The sequence below is a fragment of the Coregonus clupeaformis genome, chromosome 5 (assembly GCF_020615455.1).
Source record: "Coregonus clupeaformis isolate EN_2021a chromosome 5, ASM2061545v1, whole genome shotgun sequence".
NCBI classification, from domain to species: domain Eukaryota; kingdom Metazoa; phylum Chordata; class Actinopteri; order Salmoniformes; family Salmonidae; genus Coregonus; species Coregonus clupeaformis.
The window spans coordinates 5,534,414-5,558,551 of NC_059196.1; the positions used below are offsets into that span (position 1 = coordinate 5,534,414).

General features: G+C 42.8%; 1 protein-coding gene across 3 annotated transcripts in view; it reads right to left on the minus strand.

Annotated features, from left to right (window-relative positions):
- Nucleotides 1-24,138, minus strand: part of LOC121559483 (cell adhesion molecule 1-like) — a 184,300-nt gene that overhangs the window by 20,725 nt on the left and 139,437 nt on the right. The window contains exons 3-9 of one of the 3 annotated variants that reach the window (XM_041872724.1): nucleotides 22,125-22,271; nucleotides 18,260-18,412; nucleotides 11,194-11,331; nucleotides 8,594-8,752; nucleotides 6,944-7,040; nucleotides 6,423-6,595; nucleotides 2,367-2,420 (exon numbers count right to left, since the gene is read on the minus strand). In XM_041872724.1, the coding sequence (XP_041728658.1) occupies nucleotides 2,367-2,420; nucleotides 6,423-6,595; nucleotides 6,944-7,040; nucleotides 8,594-8,752; nucleotides 11,194-11,331; nucleotides 18,260-18,412; nucleotides 22,125-22,271 (921 nt within the window). The remainder of the gene's footprint in view (nucleotides 1-2,366; nucleotides 2,421-6,422; nucleotides 6,596-6,943; nucleotides 7,041-8,593; nucleotides 8,753-11,193; nucleotides 11,332-18,259; nucleotides 18,413-22,124; nucleotides 22,272-24,138) is intronic. The other 2 variants (XM_041872737.1, XM_041872731.1) reach the window with 2 other exon arrangements.

Consider the following 24,138-nt stretch of genomic DNA (forward strand, 5'->3'; position numbering starts at 1 on the left):
GGAGGGGTATGGTCCTGAAGAGAGGAGTTGGATTCCGCGGCGACAGATCCTAGATGCTGACCTCATCCGTGACTTCTACCGCCTCCATCCTGGCGCTCCGGGGAGTCCGCCCGGTGGCGTTCGTCGGAGGGGGGGGTACTGTAACGATCCCGGCAGTCTGAGTCGGGTCCTGTCTGTGGACTAGTTTTTCTGCTCGGGATCTCCAGTTTCCCGAGGGTTCTGGAACGCTCCGGGGAGCTCTCTTGATTTCCGCACCTGCATCCCATCAGCAATCTGCACACCTGGTCCTGATCATCACCCTTCTTAGGCTCTGGCCTAACATCCATTCCCTGCCGGATCGTTAGCCATGAACAGTAGGTTTATCAGAGTATCAGTCTTAGAGCGTCTAGCGTTAGTTTTGTTGTTTTGCACCTTGTTGGTTTGTTGTTTACTTACCTCCGTTTTGTTCCATCTGCAGTCACTCGTCCGGAACCTTCATCCAACCTCTGCCTGGTGGTCGGCGGCTGCCGAGCCATGATTGGATCAACCACTGCACCCCCAACAACTAATCAACGCCGCCCGCTCTGTTCCCTGGATTATTCAGCATCACTCTTGAATTTGTAAATAAACACTCACCTTCGTTTCAACTTACCTTGTCCTGGTCTGCTTCTGGGTTCTGGCTTTGTAACTCGTGACACATTCTTTGTCCTCCAAACACGACAAGTTGAGTTTTTACCAAAAAGTTCTATTTTGGTTTCATCTGACCATATGACTTTCTCCCAATCCTCTTCTGGATGCACTCTAGCAAACTTCAGACGGGCCTGGACATGTACTGGCTTAAGCAGGGGGACACGTCTAGCACTGCAGGATTTGAGTCCCTGGCGGCGTAGTGTGTTACTGATGGTAGGCTTTGTTACTTTGGTCCCAGCTCTCTGCAGGTCATTCACTAGGTCCCCCCGTGTGGTTCTGGGATTTTTGCTCACCGTTCTTGTGATCATTTTGACCCCACGGGGTGAGATCTTGCGTGGAGCCCCAGATCGAGGGAGATTATCAGTGGTCTTGTATGTCTTCCATTTCCTAATAATTGCTCCCACAGTTGATTTCTTCAAACCAAGCTGCTTACCTATTGCAGATTCAGTCTTCCCAGCCTGGTGCAGGTCTACAATTTTGTTTCTGGTGTCCTTTGACAGCTCTTTGGTCTTGGCCATAGTGGAGTTTGGAGTGTGACTGTTTGAGGTTGTGGACAGGTGTCTTTTATACTGATAACAAGTTCAAACAGGTGCCATTAATACAGGTAACGAGTGGAGGACAGAGGAGCCTCTTAAAGAAGAAGTTACAGGTCTGTGAGAGCCAGAAATCTTGCTTGTTTGTAGGTGACCAAATACTTATTTTCCACCATAATTTGCAAATAAATTCATTAAAAATCCTACAATGTGATTTTCTGGATTTTCTTTTCTCAATTTGTCTGTCATAGTTGACGTGTACCTATGATGAAAATTACAGGCCTCTCTCATCTTTTTAATTGGGAGAACTTGCACAATTGGTGGCTGACTAAATACTTTTTTTCCCCACTGTACATCTCAATTGTCAGTAGAAACCACATTTGTGGTTTCAATAGTCAGCCATATCAGCTATGTTTTTTTTTAAAGGCAGTAAATGAGGCTGAATGAGCTGTTTCGCTGCCAGACAAGGCTCCGCTGAGAGCCAGGTGTAGCGGTGGTAAGGATTCCCTCCATGGTGCTGAAAAGAAAGCTCTGCTGTTGGGACAGTTGTCCAGGCCCTAACAGTTTGTGGGCACCGTTTGTCACCGTTATAGTGCAATTAATGTATTGTTTAGTGTTGTGTTGTGTTGTGTGGTGGCTTTGCTGGCATGCATCTAAAAATATATATATTGAGTTTTCCCCACCAAGATTTACATGCTAAAATCACCACTGATTATAAGCCCCCCCCCCCAAAAAAAAATCTATGTTTCCAGGCCTACAAAGATGGATGTGATTGTGATTTAATGGGATAGAGGTAAAGGGCATTATAATGTGACTGTGATGTGAGCGTGGGCAGGTTGAGATACGGCTGCATGCCGATGCTGATAAGATAGCAGAGCGCAGAGCAACCGACATGTCTCCTCCATCCTCACAGATCAAACATGTGACAGGAAAGGGCTGTGACAGGTGTCACTGAAAGCACAGTGTAGGGCGTCCGCTATTTCACCTATCAGCAGGACAATCTGATTATGACTGCCCGCCCGCAGTCTCTCCCTCTCCCCTTCTCTCTCCCAAACTCTCTCACCCACTCTCTCTTTCTCGTTGTACAACACTACTGCAGACACACACAAGCAAGCAAGCACACAGGCGGGGGGTGAGAGTGAACAAAGTGGGGACATACAGTACCTTGGGTGTTGTCTAGGTTCAAGGTGGTGGGTGTGGGGATCGTGGTAGGAGCATCTAGATGGAAAACATACAAAATAAAGACATGTATAAGAAATAAAGAAAGTGTGAGAAGCCATTAAGGATGGGTCATGCAAGTATGGAAGTAGCAGGATTGAGATATATAGAAAAGATAATGATTTAGGTTCTGTATTGTATGCTCTGTATGTTTTTCCCCCAGGAAGGACGTTGCATTTCCCAAATTGCATTCTTCATCTGTAACCCGTGCCAATGCATCATTGATGGCTTTTCAACTGTCTGGTGATAGTGAATGCAATATCAGAGCTTAGACAATGCACAGTGCGTGATATCAGGTCATTCAAACCTTACTTAAACCTCTACTCATTAACAATAAGCCAAAACATTGGAATGAACACATCTAATTGACTATTTTGTAAACTCATAATGTAGTTTGAAAAACAAACTTAATGTGCCCAATATTGCTCATAAACATTCAATGGGTAGTTGGGAAGTCATAAATGAACATATTAAGTGATTATTTCCAGTAATTAAGTTAAGCAGTGCATTAAGCAACTCTGGCACGCTCCCCTGCAGTTCTTCTGCGCCCCTTGCAACAACAACAGACTGATAGTGTACTGATGAGGCCTTTCATAACACCACAAACAAAATAATGAGAATGACAAAATGGAGGCCAATACAGGTATGCAGCGGTGCTAAGAGGCTTGAAAGCTTCCCTGCCACGGGGAATATCTGCCTGTTTCTGGCACAGAGAGAGATAGCGCCGGCCCCTTGCTGGGGACAAGTCACAGCGGGAGAAATTGGCTGGCTGTCTCCATGCCTTTACTGTCTGTGCCCATCAGAAGCCCACAGTAGGGGACCACACACTTCCAAACTAATGATAAAACATCAAGGGCGGCATAATGTCGCTGCTGGGGAAGGAGGGGACAAGGGGAGGAGAGGTGAGGAAGTGGATATCAGGAACAGATTCTCCGCAAACAATATTTATGGGGGATTTCTTCTTTCCCTGTGACCGAAGGCAGTCTGATAGCTGAAATGTCAGAGTCTGAGAAATTGGGCATGCAGGCCAGGGATAAGAGGCTGCCACAAAGGCCTGGATGGGATGTGGCACATATAATAGTCTAGCAAACAAGTATTCTCCATGGGCAATTTGCAGGCTGGATGACTTGGCTCCACATTATGAGAGATGAAATATGAATGTATTTGGAGGGAGCATATTTTCAGGGTGCATTTCTATTTGTAAGACAATTTGATATGAGAAATTCTAACCATAAACTGAAACAATGCGGGAGAAATTGTTTAGCTATGCCCTCTTAAACCTGGCAGCCAATAAACTTTTCTTCAGCTTCTAGCAATTCTGTATACATTGCTTTATATGCAAATGTGCTTCATAATATAGCAAAGGAGATTTCTGACTCAAACAAATACTCCATAAAGTAATACAGTACAACCATGTCCTCAGATGGATTTTTCAAAACACATTAAACTATGTTTTTCTCTTGACACTGTATGACTGGGTTATTGATTTGCAGCCTGATGTTTCATCTATTATTCTGTTCTATGGTGCAGAGATGGGTGATGGTAAGAATCTGTGTGATTAAACACGTTTGTTTTCACGACAACCCTTCATCCAACTCAGGGTCAACAGAGCCATATTGGAGCATGCTTTCTGACTAGGCTTGACGCACAGATGGCTGCATGGGAATCTTTGACTTCATGGCCGTGTAGGAAATCTCTGGGTCAGGGAGTCAACTGCATTACAAACCCTTGAGCAAAATACATAATTGTTCTCCTGCCAATAGCCAGTATGTGTGAGTTACAGCACCAGGTCAGCTTTGTACAGTGAATGGAGTTTGGTGGGAACCTAGCTAGGAGCCTAGCTGCCTTGGCCCAGTTTACTCCCACACCAGACGTCAACCAACCACAGAGCAGCACTCACAGCCTATTGAAAACAACCCAGAACCAGCAGAGGAGGCCAACAAGACTAACTACCTTCTCTCTCACTCTTAGACCAGAATACAACTGACAACTAAACAGGGTGTGTTACTTACTGTAGACTTGCTCTACTAGTGTCGGAGTACACAGAAGAGGTCACAATATTTCTAGTGTCAGGGATGGAGTGTTTCTTAGTGCCGTGGTAGGCTGAGGCAAGATGAGAGTAGCATACTGTACATTCCCACGCTCAGAAAGTAGCATACATGAATATCTAATATGTCTAGAATAGCACAGCCCATTGATACACATACTGTACTCTCCTGTTGCCCTTCAGTAGCTAGGAGTTCCTGGTCATCTAGCTTTGACATGGTACAACTACTGTACATACTCCTCTGACAGATCCACATTAATGAACATCAGGGACATACTAAGAGATAGCAGCTGTGGTTTCCAACACTAGACACTAATGGGCTCCTCCAGGGCCTAATACAAGTAGAAAACAGGATACTGTACACAGAAAAACCCACCCAGCAGACTCTTCACCTAGAGACACACCTACTAAGCTGACACATCTGTGGTTCTCATCATGCTTACACCTAGACGTAGCCATGTTCATAAACACACACTCATTAAGCTAGTGTCCAGTAGCAGTCAGGCAAAACAAATCTCTTATGGACCAGCAACATGGCTTATTTTGTCTGGCATCTAATCCTGTGGAATAATAGAACTGGGAATCTCAAACATAATTAAACAGCGTTATTAGCACCTTTTACAAATCTCCAGTGTCTCATTAATGCTCTAACTAGAAGAATAGAGACTGCACTGATAGCACTGATAACACCAGAGATATGCTGTTCCTAATGTTGAGGTGGTAAAATATTGCAAAGCTGTGCTTGTGGTGGGATGCTATTTCTGTAAAATTGGATATTTCACTGTGCCAAAGGCATACAAATAGGTAATTCTACTACAAAGCATGTACAGGTCACACATGCTAGCATGTTTGCTACACCGGCAAACACACATTTTCACCATGGAAATTAATTCATGAGTCTTCTTAGTGTGTACCGTAGTTCGTCCAGTTTAATATCTGTTGAGTCAAGGAGCAGGTTGTTCCTTCAAAGAAATTTTGGAAAATGCAATATGGAGACATGAGGAGAGTCTACATGAAGAGGCGCCTACTATAGAACTTGATTATGCATGGGAGGGGGGTAAATCTCAAAACCAAATGGTCAGCTCACATTCCCCATCAAACCAATGTGCCAAAACAAAAATGAAAGTAAAAGACAAAACAACATAAATCAAAAGATGGTGTGTATGGAAAATGTTTTCTGTCCTGGCCGTTTTAATTTCTCACAAGCTCCTTTATGAAGCAAAATCTATTTCGAACTGCTAGATGTGTGTTGTTCAAAAGCAAAAGTAATCATATTCCAAACAAAGGATCCATATGGAAGCTACAGCCTGCTTCCCAAATCTCAAACCTCTTCCTGTAGATACTGTAACTGTATGACAGTTACATTAGAGAGGGAGTGTGAATCATGCCTCTAATGGATGAGAGTGGATGGTGCGGCAATTACGAGTTCAGTCATACGATGAAACCCTTAATAGGCCTGGACTGTTATTTAATAGCATGTGCCCTCCTTTTGTTTGGGAGATGATCACTAGGGGACTAAGAGGGACAAACAGACATCCCCATCTGACTAAGAGCACTTACAGAAATACAATCTCAGAGTGGCATTGCTATAAGTGCCATAGTAACCTAAGTCATACATGTTGAAGTGTGGATTATCTGTGAGGTGTCAGTCAGAATAAATCTGTTAGTCAGAGCCATCTGTTACTATGTGTGTCAGTGATATGGTTTCTGTGACAGATTCACCCAGAGAAACCTGTAATCAGTGAACTGACACATGAGAAGCTTCAATGGAAAATGTAGCAAATTCTAGTGAGTGGCTACGATTGCCTACTCGACACATCTGTACATGCTGTGAACATGACATCCTGTATCAGCAATACAGACCACCTGGCCTGGACTCATCTGCAAATATAGATAGAATCGCAAAACAAACTACAGGCGACAGTAGCCATGACGCCCCATATAACAGTACGTACCGTATACAAAGAGGATGTAGTCATCGTAGGCCTCTCCCACGGCGTTGGAGGCCACACAACGGTACGTGCCGTTGTACGACTTGTTGAGGTTTTCGATGAAGAGGTCAGAGCCGGTGATGACGGTGTGAGACGGCACATCATCATCCACTCTGAGCCAGCTGATCTGATGGGGCCTGGAGGACACAAATACCAGCCGCATCAGAAAGACCCTGCACGATGGCCGTCAATACATTTCACATTTCACTAGACAAAATCTCACTCTAAAGGTCAGAACTCAGATCAGTGTGGGAGAGCCATTGGCAGGTTCTGTCTAATGATGTATTTTACCCAAAGCACACTACCAATTGGTAACATTTAAATGCTACAATGCATTGGAAAGGTTAGGGGAGTGCTTTGGTTGGCAGAAAGGGGATATAGGAAGCCTGGAAGTGTCATGTAGCTGTCTATGTTGGTATTTTAAGGTCAGAGTGCGGTACTGTTAACTAGTATTAAATGATATGTGTGGCTGGATGGATACTCACTGTGGTTTGCCATTTGCTATGCACGTCAGCTCTAGATTCTCTCCCTCTCTTGTTAAACCTTCAGGAAACGCCTGAACGATCTTCACTTCTGGTTGATCTGAAAGTAGACAGATGGTATTTTCACATACACATTGTAAACAAGCAGTAGACACTTTCTAATTAATATCATACTCACAGCTATAGCAATGTCAACCTATCTCAACCTGACTCATGCTTTCAGTCACTCTATAAAAAGTGTTAAAACCAGTGAAAGAGCCATTTGTCAGTGAGCTATAATATAATTAAGTAATAAGGCCCGAGGTGTGGTATATGGCCAATATACCATGGCTAATGGCTGTTCTTACGGACGACGCATCGCGGAGTGCCTGGACACAGCCCTTAGCTGTGGTATATTGGCCATATATCACAAACCCCAGAGGTGCCTTATTGCTATTATAAACTGCTTACCAACGTAATTAGAGCAGTAAAAATAAATGTTTTGTCATACCCATGGTATACCATGGCTGTCAGCCAGTCAGCATACAGGGCTTGAACCACCCAGTTTATAATAATAAATATAACACTTACAGACAGATTTATCCGAAGCAACTTATTGTCATGCGTGGATGCATTTTACATATCGGTGGTCAAAGGAATCGAACCCACTACCCTGGCATTACAAGCGCAATGCTCTACCAACTGAGCTACAAAGGACCATGCTACAATGCATTGGGAAGGTTAGGGGAGTGCTTTGGCTGGCTACGATAGTGCCATTACTCCATTGCTTATATTATTACTCTTGTATGACCAGTATATTTTCAGCTCAACTCCACCGACTAAGGCTTTCAGTGGAATAGGACTGCATAAACCTAGCTATCAAAGCAACATAGCCCCTTGGTTAAACAGAGAAAAGGGCTATGTGTTCAGACAGTCTATCTAACCTTAAAGTAACATTTTTTTTTTTCTTTCTCTTATCTATGTTAGCAAAAGATTGCCAAAATGTCAAGCGGTTCTAGTTGAGCTTTCCCTTTTGCCTAGAAAGGTTAGGCAAAGCACTCGTCTCTGTTAATAAATGAATATTCTACACAAGCTACCAAAGGTTAGCTTAACCTTTCTCTGACGTTCTACACTGTGTAAGGATGGCTGTTATACCTCTTCAATCAATAAATAATTTGAGGAAACAGCAAATCAAATTTGACACAAGACTAGAGCAAAAGTAACTTTTACCTGGAGGTGATTATATTATATTGCAGGAGATGTATTGTAAAGTGAATCTCTAACTCTGGACTGCCAGGTATTTTAACTAGATACAGGATTGATGAATCTAATTCATTCATATACAGTGCCTTCAGAAGGTATTCATACCCCTTGACTTATTCCACATTTTGTTGCGTTACAGCCTTATAATTGTAGAAACATTTGCTAAACAATTCTAAAAACATGTTTTCACTTTGGCATTATGGGGTATTGTGTGTAGATGGGTGCGAAAAAAAAAATTGAATCAATGTTGAATTCAGGCTGTAACACAACAACATGTGGAATAAGTCATGGGGTATGAATACTTTCTGAAGGCACTGTATCCCTTATCTCTGTGATAGACTTCATAGGGACTGCGAGAGTCAATAACATTCTATTTCCAGGCCATGCCTGCTTTACTTCCGGGTCACTCACATAGCACTTCCAGGTATCTCTGTGCCCGGAGGTCCTTCACGGCTGGGTGTTCGATGATGCAGCTGACTGGCGCTCCGTCGTCCTCCTTGGACACGATGAGTCTCAGCCGACTGGTGACCGTGAACATCCTGTCGTAGGTCTCATCCATCGTCATCTCACCTAGGAACAATAAAATACACACGGGTGTGAGGGAACCAAAGCCTATAGAGATGTCTCAACTCACAACAGACTATCATACAGATTATTCACATGGACACAACTAACATCTACTACAACAAATATATTTAATTTCACACTGCACTATGTGTGCAGTCAAGCTAAACATAAGGTGTTTTACACCTTAAAATCATTACATTTACAAGCCTACTTGATGTGGTTTTAGAACCCACAGATTCTCATTGATTTCAGAGTGAGGTAGGGACGATGTGGTTGTGGTTTGAGTGTGTGTCTATGCAGCATCCTGGAGGCTGAGTGGGGTTCTGTTCTGTGGTGTCCAGGCTAACCCCTGCAGTAATCAGCTGCCCTCCAGGCTCCTACATGTGTCTGGCTGTCAGAGGGGCATTCATTTAGAGAGCATTACAATGCCACAGGGGCAGCGCGTTAGCCGTAGTGCTGAGTGGGATGGTTTACTCGCACTTAATGAAGTGAGAAAATAATTACAGGGCCTTCTGTGACCTGCAGCACACTTCCATCTCTGCCAGCTGACCAGCCAGTCAGCCAGTCACAGGGGAGCACGCTTAGGGCTCAGAGAGGGCATCACACTGCTGCTCCAACACACACTGACCACATACACTAACATGCACATTGCTATATAGATATTAACCCCATGACACTTACATAGGGAAACATCCTGAGAGATAGGCGCTGAAAAACAACCCTAGAGAAGGGTTCTTTCTAATGGTTTGCTCTGCAGATATTCAGTTATAATCATAGCAGAAGAAAACATTGATTTAAGGCCCTGTTTTTAGGTGTTTTCAGATGAACTATTCTTAGTTGTTGACAATTCATTAAGTATATCACCAATTTGTGACTTGGATTTCAATGTAAACCTGATCCACTGGGAACAGACGTCAATTCAACGTCTATTCCACGTTGGTTCAACGTAATTTCATGAATATGGCATGGAAACAACGTTGATGCAACCAGTGTGTGCCCAGTGGGGAGCTAATTAATTGCTTATGAGAGTCATAATGAGAAGTGAGCTGTGTTTCCAGAGGTGCTAAAGGACGTGACTTCCTGGTCCATATACGTCCCTCCTATGCCAGTCTGGATAAGCCCCTGTTCAACATGGTGGCATTTCACTAATCTAACGAGCATGTCTGCCTGCCGGCCTGCCTAACGTACCCACACCACACCAGCCCAGCCTACCACAGAGGATGCAACATCTCATAAACACAAATTGACTTCCACTTCTGTAACACTGGAGGTGCAGATTTAGCTTATATTCGCTCAGTCTAAATATTTAATCCGCTCAACAAGCCAAATGAGTCCTCTCTATTCTAATACATACATGTATATAATTTGACGACAGAGATATCCAGTCCCTATGTAGATAGGATCAGGCTGAAATGAATTCTCCCTCTTGCTGTAGGGTATGGACAGGCTGAATAATAGATGGGTATTCTTGATCATATGTGAAGCAATAAGGCACCACACCATAGTACCATACACTATTGCACCTCTCTCCAGGAGCCTACAGCGGGCTTGAGGCATTAAAATGAAGTATTTTCATGAAAGGACTTAGCAATTAATTTAGCAATTAATAGTGTCAAAGGTAATAAGTGAGGTTCATGAGTGTTTTTAGTGTGGAGAGTACATTATAGTTTTCAAAGCAAGGCTTTCAAACAGTTCAATCAGAAGTCTGATCAACCAAAAGACGTGATCAACAGAAGCAAACGTGTTGCTGGTGTGTGAGCTGTAGTCCTTCTGCAGCAGGTAACGGATGCTCTCAGTAGGCAGGGGCAGTGTCCAGATTTACAGGCTGTTGCCGGGTGGATTCCTCATAGAGAGTGTTGATTCCATAGCAACTCCCTGCTGTCTGGCGATGACAGGTTTATGAGTGTATTAAACCAGTAGAGACACTGGGCGCTCAGTGATGTACTACAGGGATGTACTGTAGCCTACACACTGTTCTGTTATAGCTGGGATGATGGCTGGGCCATGGGGGAGGCTGTAGTGAGTGGGTGGTGAACAGTTGGGAGTTAATTTGAAGCCACTTATCTGGTCACCGCAAAAGGCACACTACAAGTTCAGCCCAGCACTAAAATGCTCTGCTTCTTTGGTAACTGTTGTAATGTGGCTATTGCTGAGGAGACAGTAAGTTAACGCAGTGCTTTATGAATAGGTAATACTCAATGTCAATGCTATACCTAGCTCAATTGAACAACTGAAATATTAATATCCATTCTCACTTATTAGTCCTTGAACAGATCAGTACATATAGCCTATTGTGATGAGTGTGAAACCAAGTCCTGAATGTAAAAGGAGACTTTGTCGTCTGCAGTTTCCAGTATGATGCTGTGGAGAGTTAAAGCTGCCTTGCTGGGGTTATATCTGAAGGATATCTTAGGGAAAGTGGAGGAGGCTGTTATTCCTCTGACCTGTCAGCTCCTGCTCTCCTTTCATCCATCTGATGGAGGCGGCGGGCTTGCTGCCCATGGCTGTACAGGTGAGCTCTGTCTCGTTCCCCTCACTGACCACATCCTCTCGGGAATCGATGATTGGATTGCCTGGTGGGACTGACAGACACACATCAAGAGCTTCAGATACAGTGGGGGAAAAAAGTATTTAGTCAGCCACCAATTGTGCAGGTTCTCCCACTTAAAAAGATGAGAGAGGCCTGTAATTTTCATCATAGGTACACGTCAACTATGACAGACAAAATTAGGATTTTTTTTTACAGAAAATCACATTGTAGGATTTTTAATGAATTTATTTGCAAATTATGGTGGAAAATAAGTATTTGGTCACCTACAAACAAGCAAGATTTCTGGCTCTCTCAGACCTGTAACTTCTTCTTTAAGAGGCTCCTCTGTCCTCCACTCGTTACCTGTATTAATGGAACCTGTTTGAACTTGTTATCAGTATAAAAGACACCTGTCCACAACCTCAGTCACACTCCAAACTCCACTATGGCCAAGACCAAAGAGCTGTCAAAGGACACCAGAAACAAAATTGTAGACCTGCACCAGGCTGGGAAGACTGAATCTGCAATAGGTAAGCAGCTTGGTTTGAAGAAATCAACTGTGGGAGCAATTATTAGGAAATGGAAGACATACAAGACCACTGATAATCTCCCTCGATCTGGGGCTCCACGCAAGATCTCACCCCGTGGGGTCAAAATGATCACAAGAACGGGGAGCAAAAATCCCAGAACCACACGGTGGGACCTAGTGAATGACCTGCAGAGAGCTGGGACCAAAGTAACAAAGCCTACCATCAGTAACACACTACGCCGCCAGGGACTCAAATCCTGCAGTGCCAGACGTGTCCCCCTGCTTAAGCCAGTACATGTCCAGGCCCGTCTGAAGTTTGCTAGAGTGCATTTGGATGATCCAGAAGAGGATTGGGAGAATGTCATATGGTCAGATGAAACCAAAATATAACTTTTTGGTAAAAACTCAACTCGTCGTGTTTGGAGGACAAAGAATGCTGAGTTGCATCCAAAGAACACCATACCTACTGTGAAGCATGGGGGTGGAAACATCATGCTTTGGGGCTGTTTTTCTGCAAAGGGGCCAGGACGACTGATCCGTGTAAAGGAAAGAATGAATGGGGCCATATATCGTGAGATTTTGAGTGAAAACCTCCTGGGTCTTTCAGCATGACAATGATCCCAAACACACCGCCCGGGCAATGAAGGAGTGGCTTCGTAAGAAGCATTTCAAGGTCCTGGAGTGGCCTAGCCAGTCTCCAGATCTCAACCCCATAGAAAATCTTTGGAGGGAGTTGAAAGTCCGTGTTGCCCAGCGACAGCCCCAAAACATTACTACTCTAGAGGAGATCTGCATGGAGGAATGGGCCAAAATACCAGCAACAGTGTGTGAAAACCTTGTGAAGACTTACAGAAAACGTTTGACCTGTGTCATTGCCAACAAAGGGTATATAACAAAGTATTGAGAAACTTTTGTTATTGACCAAATACTTATTTTCCACCATAATTTGCAAATAAATTCATAAAAAATCCTACAATGTGATTTTCTGGATTTTTTTCCTCATTTTGTCTGTCATAGTCGACGTGTACCTATGATGAAAATTACAGGCCTCTCTCATCTTTTTAAGTGGGAGAACTTGCACAATTGGTGGCTGACTAAATACTTTTTTTCCCCACTGTATATATGTACAGACGGACACACATATATACAGACGCACACATGTACACACACACAAACACACACACGTATGTATGCACTCTCCCTCGCTTGCACGCACATCAACACATAATGTCCTGCTCCACTATGCTATAGACTATAATGTCCTGCTCCACTATGCTATAGGCTATAATGTCCTGTTCCACTATGCTATAGGCTATAATGTCCTGTTCCACTATGCTATAGACTATAATGTCCTGTTCCACTATGCTATAGGCTATGTCCTGTTCCACTATGCTATAGGCTATAATGTCCTGTTCCACTATGCTATAGGCTATAATGTCCTGTTCCACTATGCTATAGACTATAATGTCCTGTTCCACTATGCTATAGGCTATGTCCTGTTCCACTATGCTATAGGCTATAATGTCCTGTTCCACTATGCTATAGACTATAATGTCCTGTTCCACTATGCTATAGGCTATAATGTCCTGTTCCACTATGCTATAGGCTATAATGTCCTGTTTCCCTATGCTATAGGCTATAATGTCCTGTTCCACTATGCTATAGGCTATGTCCTGTTCCACTATGCTATAGGCTATAATGTCCTGTTCCCATGACAGAAACAAAACATATATAGTAGCATGACCAATGAACACAAGCTAAGCATGTCCAACCTTGATTATTTCTTCCGCTGAACTACATTTCTCATTGAAGTACAAGAACCGCCACATAGAGAGACTGCCTGCCTGAAACACTTGGAGATAACTCAAAAATATATGTTATTTCAACAGCTCTTAAATATCACCGTTAGTTCACACTTTTTGCTGCTAGATTTCATTTCTAAAACTAGAGTAATGACTTTGAAGTGTACTTAATTCCTTTTCAATCCCCCAGGATGTCTGCATGTATAATACAGCTCTAGTATTAGTGTAATTTCACGCCGTAGCTCCACTGTTTGTCACAGCTGACTCTCAATAGGGAACTATTTAGAACAGCCAACTTAACATTCAGTAGGATTCACACAGTCAACAGTCAGAAGTCAACACAGCTGCCAAAAACAAGCCAGTCTGAGATAGATCTATTCTGTTATCCATAGCAGCATCTGTTCCTATTCATTACCATGCTATTGAGCACTGCAAGAGCCTAATTGGCTGACATTTTGTTACAGTGGGACTCAATAAAACAAGATTAACCAAGAAAATACATCAATTAAAACAATTGTATATTTACAGTTTATATAGGATGTGTGAGAGTGTGGTAGAATGCAATGTCTAAGTTATGAATATGGCACAGTGGCGGTCGGTGCCGTTTAAGATGAAGGAGGACGATTTTCTTTTTTTATGAGCATGGCCTTATTTCTATTACAGCATTTTGGATGACTATCATTCATATTCCATTCACCCAGCTCAATGTAACATCGATAGGTTTAGGCTACTACATGATACTCAAATTTACCCTATACCCATCACGAGGGTGCTACAACCTAGCCTATGAATGAAAGTTTACAACATAGGTGCACAGGTTGAGAGAAATTAGAGTACCAAGGTGACAGACAGTGACACACTCAATACCGCCTTGCACACTCTTGCCTGCATCTAGCTGATCTAGGTTGTAATCATTAGTCCAACAGTTGCAAATGAGAGTTTCTATTGGACAAATGCAGGTATGTTTATCCCCATTTCGTTCCGTTTGCTTCCATTTAAGAAGAGTTTTTCAACACAATCGGCGGAATGAATACACATCTGATCACACGCAAACACAGAACTAGCAGCCACATACACTATATATACAAACGTATGTAGACACCCCTTCAAATTAGTGGAGTCGGCTATTTCAGCCACACCCATTGCTGACAAGTGTATAAAATCGAGCACACAGCCAGGCAATCTCCATAGAAAAACATTGACAGTAGAATGGCGTTACTGAAGAGCTCAGTGACTTTCAACTTGGCACCGTCATAAGATGCCACCTTTCCAAAAAGTCAGTCTGTCAAATTTCTGCCCTGCTAGAGCTGCCCTGGTCAACTGTAAGTGCTGTTATTGTGAAGTGGAAATGTCTAGGAGCAACAACGGCTCAGCCACGAAGTGGTAGGCCACACGTGGTAAGCGCGTAAAAATCGTCTGTTCTTGGTTGCAACTCTCACTACCGGGGTCAAAGAACTTGAATGGCCTGCACAGAGCCCTGACCTCAATCCCATCGAACACCTTTGGGATGAATCGGAACGTCGACTGCGAGCCAGGCATAATCGCCCAACATCAGTGCCCGACCTCACTAATGCTCTTTTGGCTGAATGGAAGCAAATCCCTGCAGCAATGTTCCAACATCTAGTGGAAAGCTTTCCCAGAAGAGTGGAGGCTGTTATAGCAGCAAAGGGGGACCAACTCTATTTTAATGCCCATGATTTTGGAATGAGAAGTTCGACGAGCAGGTGTCCACATACTTTTGGTCATGTGTATAAACCACATGATCACTTTGTCGTTGTATATATAATTCCTTCTCGCATCTACGCTCTCTCCTCTCACCTTTTCCCTTTGGTTGTGGACTTCAGTGCACAATACAACACCTGTCTGTGACCGCTAACCGCTACACACAGCCTACATCGTTGTCCCCATATTAACGTCATAGTCAACATAGCTACTACTAGAACTAACTATTAGTAAACCCGCTACAATCAAGCAGTACAGCAAGCAGTTTAGCATACATTAATAAAACCAAAAGCTTACCTTGACATGGAAGCACTCCAGTGTTGGATAGCCATAGTCAGCTAGCTAACATAGCATCCCTCTCTATTTGAATCTGGTGTTTGAGTAGGCTAAACTAGCTAGCTGCATTCGCTAGCTAAGTAAGGTTAGTAAGAAAGTGAAAGTAAAAAAATATATACAGTGGGGAGAACAAGTATTTGATACACTGCCGATTTTGCAGGTTTTACTACTTATAAAGAATGTAGAGGTCTGTATCTTTTATCATAGGTACACTTCAACTGTGAGAGACGGAATCTAAAACAAAAATCCAGAAAATCATGTTGTATGATTTTTAAGTAATTAATTTGCATTTTATTGCATGACATAAGTATTTGATACATCAGAAAAGTAGAACTTAATATTTGGTACAGAAACCTTTGTTTGCAATTACAGAGATCATACGTTTCCTGTAGGTCTTGACCAGGTTTGCACACACTGCAGCAGGGATTTTGGCCCACTCCTCCATACAGACCTTCTCCAGATCCTTCAGGTTTCGGGGCTGTCGCTGGGCAATACGGACTTTCAGCTCCCTCCAAAGATTTTCTATTGGGTTCAGGTCTGGAGACTGGCTAGGCCACTCCAGGACCTTGAGATGCTTCTTACGGAGCCACTCCTTAGTTGCCCTGGCTGTGTGTTTCGGGTCGTTGTCATGTTGGAAGACCCAGCCACGACCCATCTTCAATGCTCTTACTGAGGGAAGGAGGTTGTTGGCCAAGATCTCGCGATACATGGCCCCATCCATCCTCCCCTCAATATGGTGCAGTCGTCCTGTCCCCTTTGCAGAAAAGCATCCCCAAAGAATGATGTTTCCACCTCCATGCTTCACGGTTGGGATGGTGTTCTTGGGGTTGTACTCATCCTTCTTCTTCCTCCAAACACAGCGAGTGGAGTTTAGACCAAAAAGCTCTATTTTTGTCTCATCAGACCACATGACCTTCTCCCATTCCTCCTCTGGATCATCCAGATGGTCATTGGCAAACTTCAGACGGGCCTGGACATGCGCTGGCTTGAGCAGGGGGACCTTGCGTGCGCTGCAGGATTTTAATCCATGACGGCGTAGTGTGTTACTAATGGTTTTCTTTGAGACTGTGGTCCCAGCTCTCTTCAGGTCATTGACCAGGTCCTGCCGTGTAGTTCTGGGATGATCCCTCACCTTCCTCATGATCATTGATGCCCCACGAGGTGAGATCTTGCATGGAGCCCCAGACCGAGGGTGATTGACCGTCATCTTGAACTTCTTCCATTTTCTAATAATTGCGCCAACAGTTGTTGCCTTCTCACTAAGCTGCTTGCCTATTGTCCTGTAGCCCATACCAGCCTTGTGCAGGTCTACAATTGTATCCCTGATGTCCTTACACAGCTCTCTGGTCTTGGCCATTGTGGAGAGGTTGGAGTCTGTTTGATTGAGTGTGTGGACAGGTGTCTTTTATACAGGTAACGAGTTCAAACAGGTGCAGTTAATACAGGTAATGAGTGGAGAACAGGAGGGCTTCTTAAAGAAAAACTAACAGGTCTGTGAGAGCCGGAATTCTTACTGGTTGGTAGGTGATCAAATACTTATGTCATGCAATAAAATGCAAAATAATTACTTAAAAATCATACAATGTGATTTTCTGGATTTTTGTTTTAGATTCTGTCTCTCACAGTTGAAGTGTACCTATGATAAAAATTACAGACCTCTACATGCTTTGTAAGTAGGAAAACCTGCAAAATCGGCAGTGTATCAAATACTTGTTCTCCCCACTGTATATACAGTATATACTTAAGCAATAAGTCCCGAGGAGGTGTGGTATATCGCCAATATACCACGGCTAAGGGCTGTTCTTAGCCACAACGCAACGCGGTCTGATATACCATGGCTGTCAGTGAATCAGCATTCATGGCTCGAACCACCCAATTTATAGTACGAAATATAGCTAGGTCTCTCTCTCTCTTGCTTCGCCTTAATTTTGGAAGAAATGAATTTGTCCAAAACTGTTCAACTATTGTCTTTCTCTCTCTTTGAGTCAACTACTCACCACATTTTATGCACTGCAGTGCTAGCTAGCTGTAGCTTATGATTTCAGTACTAGATTCATTCTCTGATCCTTTGATTGGGTGGACAACGTGTCAGTTCATGCTGCAAGAGCTCTGATCGGTTGGAGGACGTCCCCCGGAAGTTGTCATAATTACTGTGTAAGTCTATGGAATGGGGTGAAAACCATGAGCCTCCTAGGTTTTGTATTGAAGTCAATGTACCCAGAGGAGGAGAGAAGCTAGCTGTCCTCCGGCTACACCATGGCGCTACCCTACAGAGTGCTGCTGAGACTACTGTAGACCTTCATTGCAAAACAGTGTGTTTTAATCAATTATTTGGTGACGTGAATATATTTAGTGTAGTTTTATCTAAAAAGGATAACTTTATTAATGTTTCACATAAAAAATAAAAAATAACTGAGAAGGATGGTCCTCCCCTTCCTCCTTTGAGGAGCCTCCACTGATATGGCACCATGTAATGTGCATACATAATATGTCGTGTACATACATTTTCAGTTGTCTGTGTACGTTATTTGTGTGTACATGCAGGAGTACATTCATGCATGTGAGTTTAGGCATGTGTGTGTAAAACCTACCCAGCACAGTGATGTCTGCGTAGGCCTCCTGAGGAGGGTCTGTGTAGAGCTGGCACACATAGCGTCCCTCATCTGACAGTGACACGTTGGACAGAGACACCCGCAGCTCGTTGTCGGAGAAATTCACCAGCTGGAACCGGCTGTCCTTCAGGGCTGAGGAGATACAGACACCAGACATACAGTCAGGATGGGGAGATACACACATGTGTATGTTTGTGTATGTGTGTGTGTGGTATGTGTGTGAGAGAGAGAAACAGAAAGAGAGAGAAACAGAGAGAGAAACAGAGAGAGAGAGTGAGAGAGAGAGAGAGAGAGAGAGCGAGAGAGAGAGAGAGAGAGAGAGAGAGAGAGAGAGAGAGAGCTAACAAACAGAGAGAACAGAGAGAAATACTGAAATAGTACAGTAAAAGTATTTGGTCTGTATTCATATAGCTAGTAGTTATGCTGAAAAAAGCCTCCTAAATGGTAAAAAGCCTCAGCATTACAACCCAGGTGCCTAAAAAGAAAAGTGAGTTTCAGAATGATTCATAAAAGTTGATTTATAAACCATTTCATCTCTCCAGTCTACAGAGCACTACCAGGGCAGGAAAATAGGAGAAGTGCTCATGAAGACTCTAACAAGATGGGAAGTCAAAATGTTCTGCTGCTGGTCACGAATGAATGCATCGACCTCACATATTCTGGAAAAGGAGAAGTACTGTAACATACATAATGAATTAAATCACGGTTCTGTGGTAGCAAGAACTAGAGGTCCATACTAAATACAAATGTAGCTGTTTTGAACAAGTAGTTTGGACTGGTGTGACATAGAAGGGTGGTGTTGCTCGAGTTAGCTTTGAGTGTGGCAACCTAGCTTAACATCCTACATCTTGCATTTAGTTATATTTTCAGAATATTTTCCATGTCAGTTAACCCCCCACTTGAACACTGTTTTACATAAATGCCCCCAGATGATTCCTTGGAGAGTGTAATGATGTTTTGACCTACCCATTCCTTATCAGGTCTTCTATAAGCGCAGAGCTAAAGAACTCAATCTATTCAGCCTATCTTTAAAACATGGGGAGTGTTCGTTCCTGTCAGAGCTCCATGTCAGGCAGCACCTTGATCATTACAGAGGCCTTTGAGCATCTTCCTATACGAGACCTCATTCCCAATCCTGTCTCATAATTTGAGGACTCTTTGGAAGTCTCTCCTCAAAGGACAGCGATGAGCCTATGGCGGTAGCATAGCTTTGAGAGCCAAAGGCCTTGCTAGGAAGGAAAAACCGCTAATTCCTAGAACCAGTGAATTTAGTTGACATGAAGCAGTTTGTTCATTTACAAGTGATTACTCAAGTGTGTTGAGATTATAAAGAGGCTGTAGCCAACATCAGGGTTGCACTGTAAAACAAGCTCAGAGGAAAAATACAATCAAAACTATAATCAATAAGTAATGTTGGATCATTACCCTCTATGTCAACTGAAGGTGTAATGTACTGTATGTGAGCTATATAGGTTGATAACACCAACATGAATTGATAGTTGGTCACAACAAAGTATTTTGCTCTGTTAAGTGCCCTCTTGTTGTTGCATCCCCTTTAAAATTGTATTAGTTAGTGGTTTGTTTCCTCAATCCCTACATTTGGCGCGCTGGATCAAGTATATAAAGCAGCAAAAGCCTTGATATTGGGTCTCTAGCATCAGGTTCAGGGACAGTGTTACTGTGTTAGTATTGCTGGAACAGTAACTTCCCAAGTGGTTGACAGTAAGTGGATTTGATAGCTCTGTTGAGCAACTCTATGGTATTTAAACCAAAAGAAGCAGAGAAGGAAAGCTAGTGTGTTTGCGATTTGTTGGGGGATGTGTAGCCCTACAGTAAATGTTCAGTATTATTTTCCTGGTAGAGTGTTTTGTGTAAGTGTCTGTATCTGTGTTTGTCTGTTGTTTTCACCGTGTGACTGTGTGTCACGGTTGTTTTCCTCCTCATACACAAAGGGCTGGCTCTGTAGAAAGAGGCCCTGGTGACAGGTAACAATGCCACCAGTCAGAGGGGGGTCCCTACAGAACACAGCCTTCTGGGAGCCCAGCCCAGAATAGACCTGCTGCCCTGGGACTTACCAGGCTCCGCTGCAGGGGTAATGTTCAACCAGAAGCAGCAGTTAGATATGATCAGAGCTCTGACTCATATCTGATACTAACTCCAGCCAATTTACTGATACCCAACTGCTTCTGTAATAACACTTGACTATCGCACTTCAGCCATTTTCCTTACTGCCAGTGTGAGTTGGTTTTGAAATGTGATAAGTGGTTAAAAGGCGAACTGTTCAAGAGGCTGTGTGGAATATGAGACTAAACGGAGAAAAGACAGACAAAATGTGAGGCCAGTGTGATGATGTTATAGGAGGAGCTCTTTCAAACACAGATTTGGTAGACCACACAACCTTCTATTTTTGTTGCCTTCAAGGCTGTCACGAGTGTCATTGTGTTATCTTTATTTTAATCTCTCCTTTAACGCGGTAAAACACATACATTACATTAGCAATACAAACATGACTGAGATGTACACTCAGCCTTCCATAACCTTTTGCCATACGTGGGAAATTAGAACACCAATCTGGATCCTACTCAGAATTTTGGATGGTGATGAAATATGAAAACAAGAAGAGTGTTTCTCATATCACCTTGAAGGCTGGTTCCAATCCAAGACACAAACAAGCAAAACTCAAGCATACTCAGGTTGAACCCAGTGGAAGCCATATGCTCATGCATAAACACTGTCCTAATCTTAGATTCTCTTTAGATTCCTAATCTAAGAGATTATCTGGAAATTGCCTGAACAAAAACGATGAATAAATCAACTCAATGGCCAATGGAACATTAGGTCAAGGACAGAAAGCATTCCATATATATCAGTATTATAATCTAGTCCTTGAAATATGAAGCCATTACCAATAGCATCATATCTGATGAGTTGCCATAAACTCCCAAAACCTTAAAGGTCGATTCATTTTACTACAAGAGGCCCTGCAATATGGTACTTGAGATGTGACCCTGAGATATGGTTCATGAGTGAGATAACCTGTATGTCATCTGTTGGGAATGTTTCTAATGAGATGGTCCGTATAATGGCAGAGTGTCCAGTGATGTTCTTCCTGTTGAGAGTATCCAGTATGATGGGGGAGTGTCCAGTGAAGCAGCACCATAGAATTAGGATTTAGAATACTAGAATTAATTTGTGTTAGTTAGCTAGCCAGACAGTTTAAGAGGAATGATTCCATACATGTTTCAAATTAAAGGAGAAGTTTCCTTTTTTACAACCAAACCTTCTATAACATGCCATTTTCATCACAAAATTTGATTTGGTTGTAAAAAAGGAAACTTTAACTGCCAATATGCCAACATTCCATTCAAACAATGCAGTCAATCCACAGCCATACACTGGCTCCAATCAGTTGATGATAGGACATAGACAAGTTGTAAATGCAACAAGTACTGATTTTGTATCATATAATAGCACTCACAGCTTTTCAAGAAAACAGAATCTGAGACATTTACGGTCTGCTTACATATATTTTAGAGGCTATTTATGCAGGAAAATTGATATAAAACCCGTATAAACTATATTTATAATTATATGACAATATTTTAGGTTGACTATAATTCCATTACACAATTTCTGATACATCACATGCCTTACTTGTATTTTCTGCATAAGTAAAAGCAGGAAATGCATCACCTATGCCTCTACTGCCATTCATTCCAATTAGACTGGTTTTGGATTTCTCCCTGACCAAGATGGCTGCCATTTTTGCCACATTATGGAACTTTGAGGGTTTATAACATAACCCCTCTAGTAATTTAATAGGATCTCTATGAGAAGCACTTACGTCTGACGTCTCTGAAGTAGATGGTCTGTCTGTTGGGGTTGAGGAGCTGGATGACTGAGTCATCATTGTTCTTCACCCTGCAGCTGATGGTCGCCATCTCCCCCTCGATCACTGATACATTATCCGTCCCCAGGTTTTGACCTTCAACTGGACAGACAGATGGACAAGAGGAGGAGTGAAACCCATGAAAGGTCTAGAATTACTGCCCTTTTGCTTTCATTTCGTAGTGTTTAAAAAAAATGTATTGTGTAGTGTTGATTATTTTTGGATTGAGACACGTAACAGGTAACAGCATAGGTACCATAACAGACCACGACATTGAACAGCATAATAGTACAGCACACCTACAGAGATGTGAACACAGCCTGACCGCTATAGACGTATGTTGGCTGTACTTGCAGCCACGTTCCTAATCCTCCTAATACAATAGAAGGGCTCAGTGCACTGGTTGGCATTATTGATCTTTCAGCTCAGACTGGGTCCTGTGACTCTCTGCCAGATGTGCTGTAAGCACTACCTCTCAGAGAGAGAGAGAGAGAGAGAGAGAGAGAGAGAGAGAGAGAGAGAGAGAGAGAGAGAGAGAGAGAGAGAGAGAGAGAGAGAGAGAGAGAGAGAGAGAGAGAGAGAGAGAGAGAGAGAGAGAGAGAGAGAGAGAGAGAGAGAGAGGTAAAGGGAGAGAGAGAGAGAGAGAGAGAGAGAGGGGGGGGATAAAAAGTGGAAGAGAGAGAGAGAGACAGACAGACAGACAGAAAGACAGACAGACAGAGCTGAATTATAGCTATCCATCTGAGTCTGTGAGCACAGGGCTTTAGTCTCCATCTCTTAGGAACCACAGCCTTGTCAGCCACTGACTGTGTATATCCACACCTGTGCATGCCTGCATGGTCATTATTTTCACAGAACTCTGTCCTCATCATTAAAGCCTGAAACCAAGCATCCATTTGGTTTTCACAAAGAAAACATGTTTGTTTTCAGCCTTCCAGGTGAGGGAGGGGGTAAATCAAAAGTCACCTTGTGCTATATTTATCCGGCAAGAGCCAAAAGGCATAGGAAGAAGAATGGAGAATGCTTTTAAACGCCTCGGATTAGCACCAGGAGAGGAACAAGACTCCCAGCAACAGCCCGAAGAGACATCCATAGCACATTTGCATGGCTGAGTCGTCAGACAACTCCAAACCGGGCTGACATTTACAAAGTGGAAAAAAAGCACCTGCGTTTTCAGATAGTGATAATGGGAATAGACAGCCAAACTAACAGGATTCAAATGAGCTGAGAGAATGCAGCGAGCAGCAAGAAATTAACCTCCTGTGGAGAAATACACCTCAGACCTGTCTGTAGCAATGAACTTTCCATTTCATTCGACACCACAGATATTGGTTCATCAAGCACACACACAACACAGGGTGGTGATGACTGAAAATGGACATTGATATTGAGCAGAGTACAGTACATTCTGTACTAAATAGGTAGTATCTTGAGGTATCTGAGTGTTATCTTATTGTAAGGAAAGACTCGTTTTTATACTTCATTGAAGTGTGCTGTTTTTAAACTGTCTTAATTGAGTATCTGTGATGTTTGAGGAATCCATATTTTTTTATCATTAGAAAAGCCTCTGTTTTCAACTACCTCTAAAGTGTGAATGTATAGTGGACTACTAGAGCATAGTGAAATACTTTAAATAAAGGTGAATTGGTCGATAATTAACTCATTATAACACAATCAAATGAATGTTTATTATGTGTGCTCCAATGTTGGAATGTGGAAGTGTGTAATTAATTTGAGTGTGTCTAACTGAAACCCGAAAGGCAGCTCTGACATACTTATAGTAAGTAGGCGTACCCCAGCAGAGGAGCCCACAGTGTAAAGTGTTTTGACGTCTGTTTTGATTTCAGTTTTGTTCAAGTAATATAGCTGGCAGTCAAAACAGCAACATGAAGGTTATTCTGTTCCCAATATGTTGGACTGAAAGGAACGGGACTGCTAGAGAAAATATCCATAAGGTTTCAGCAGCCCT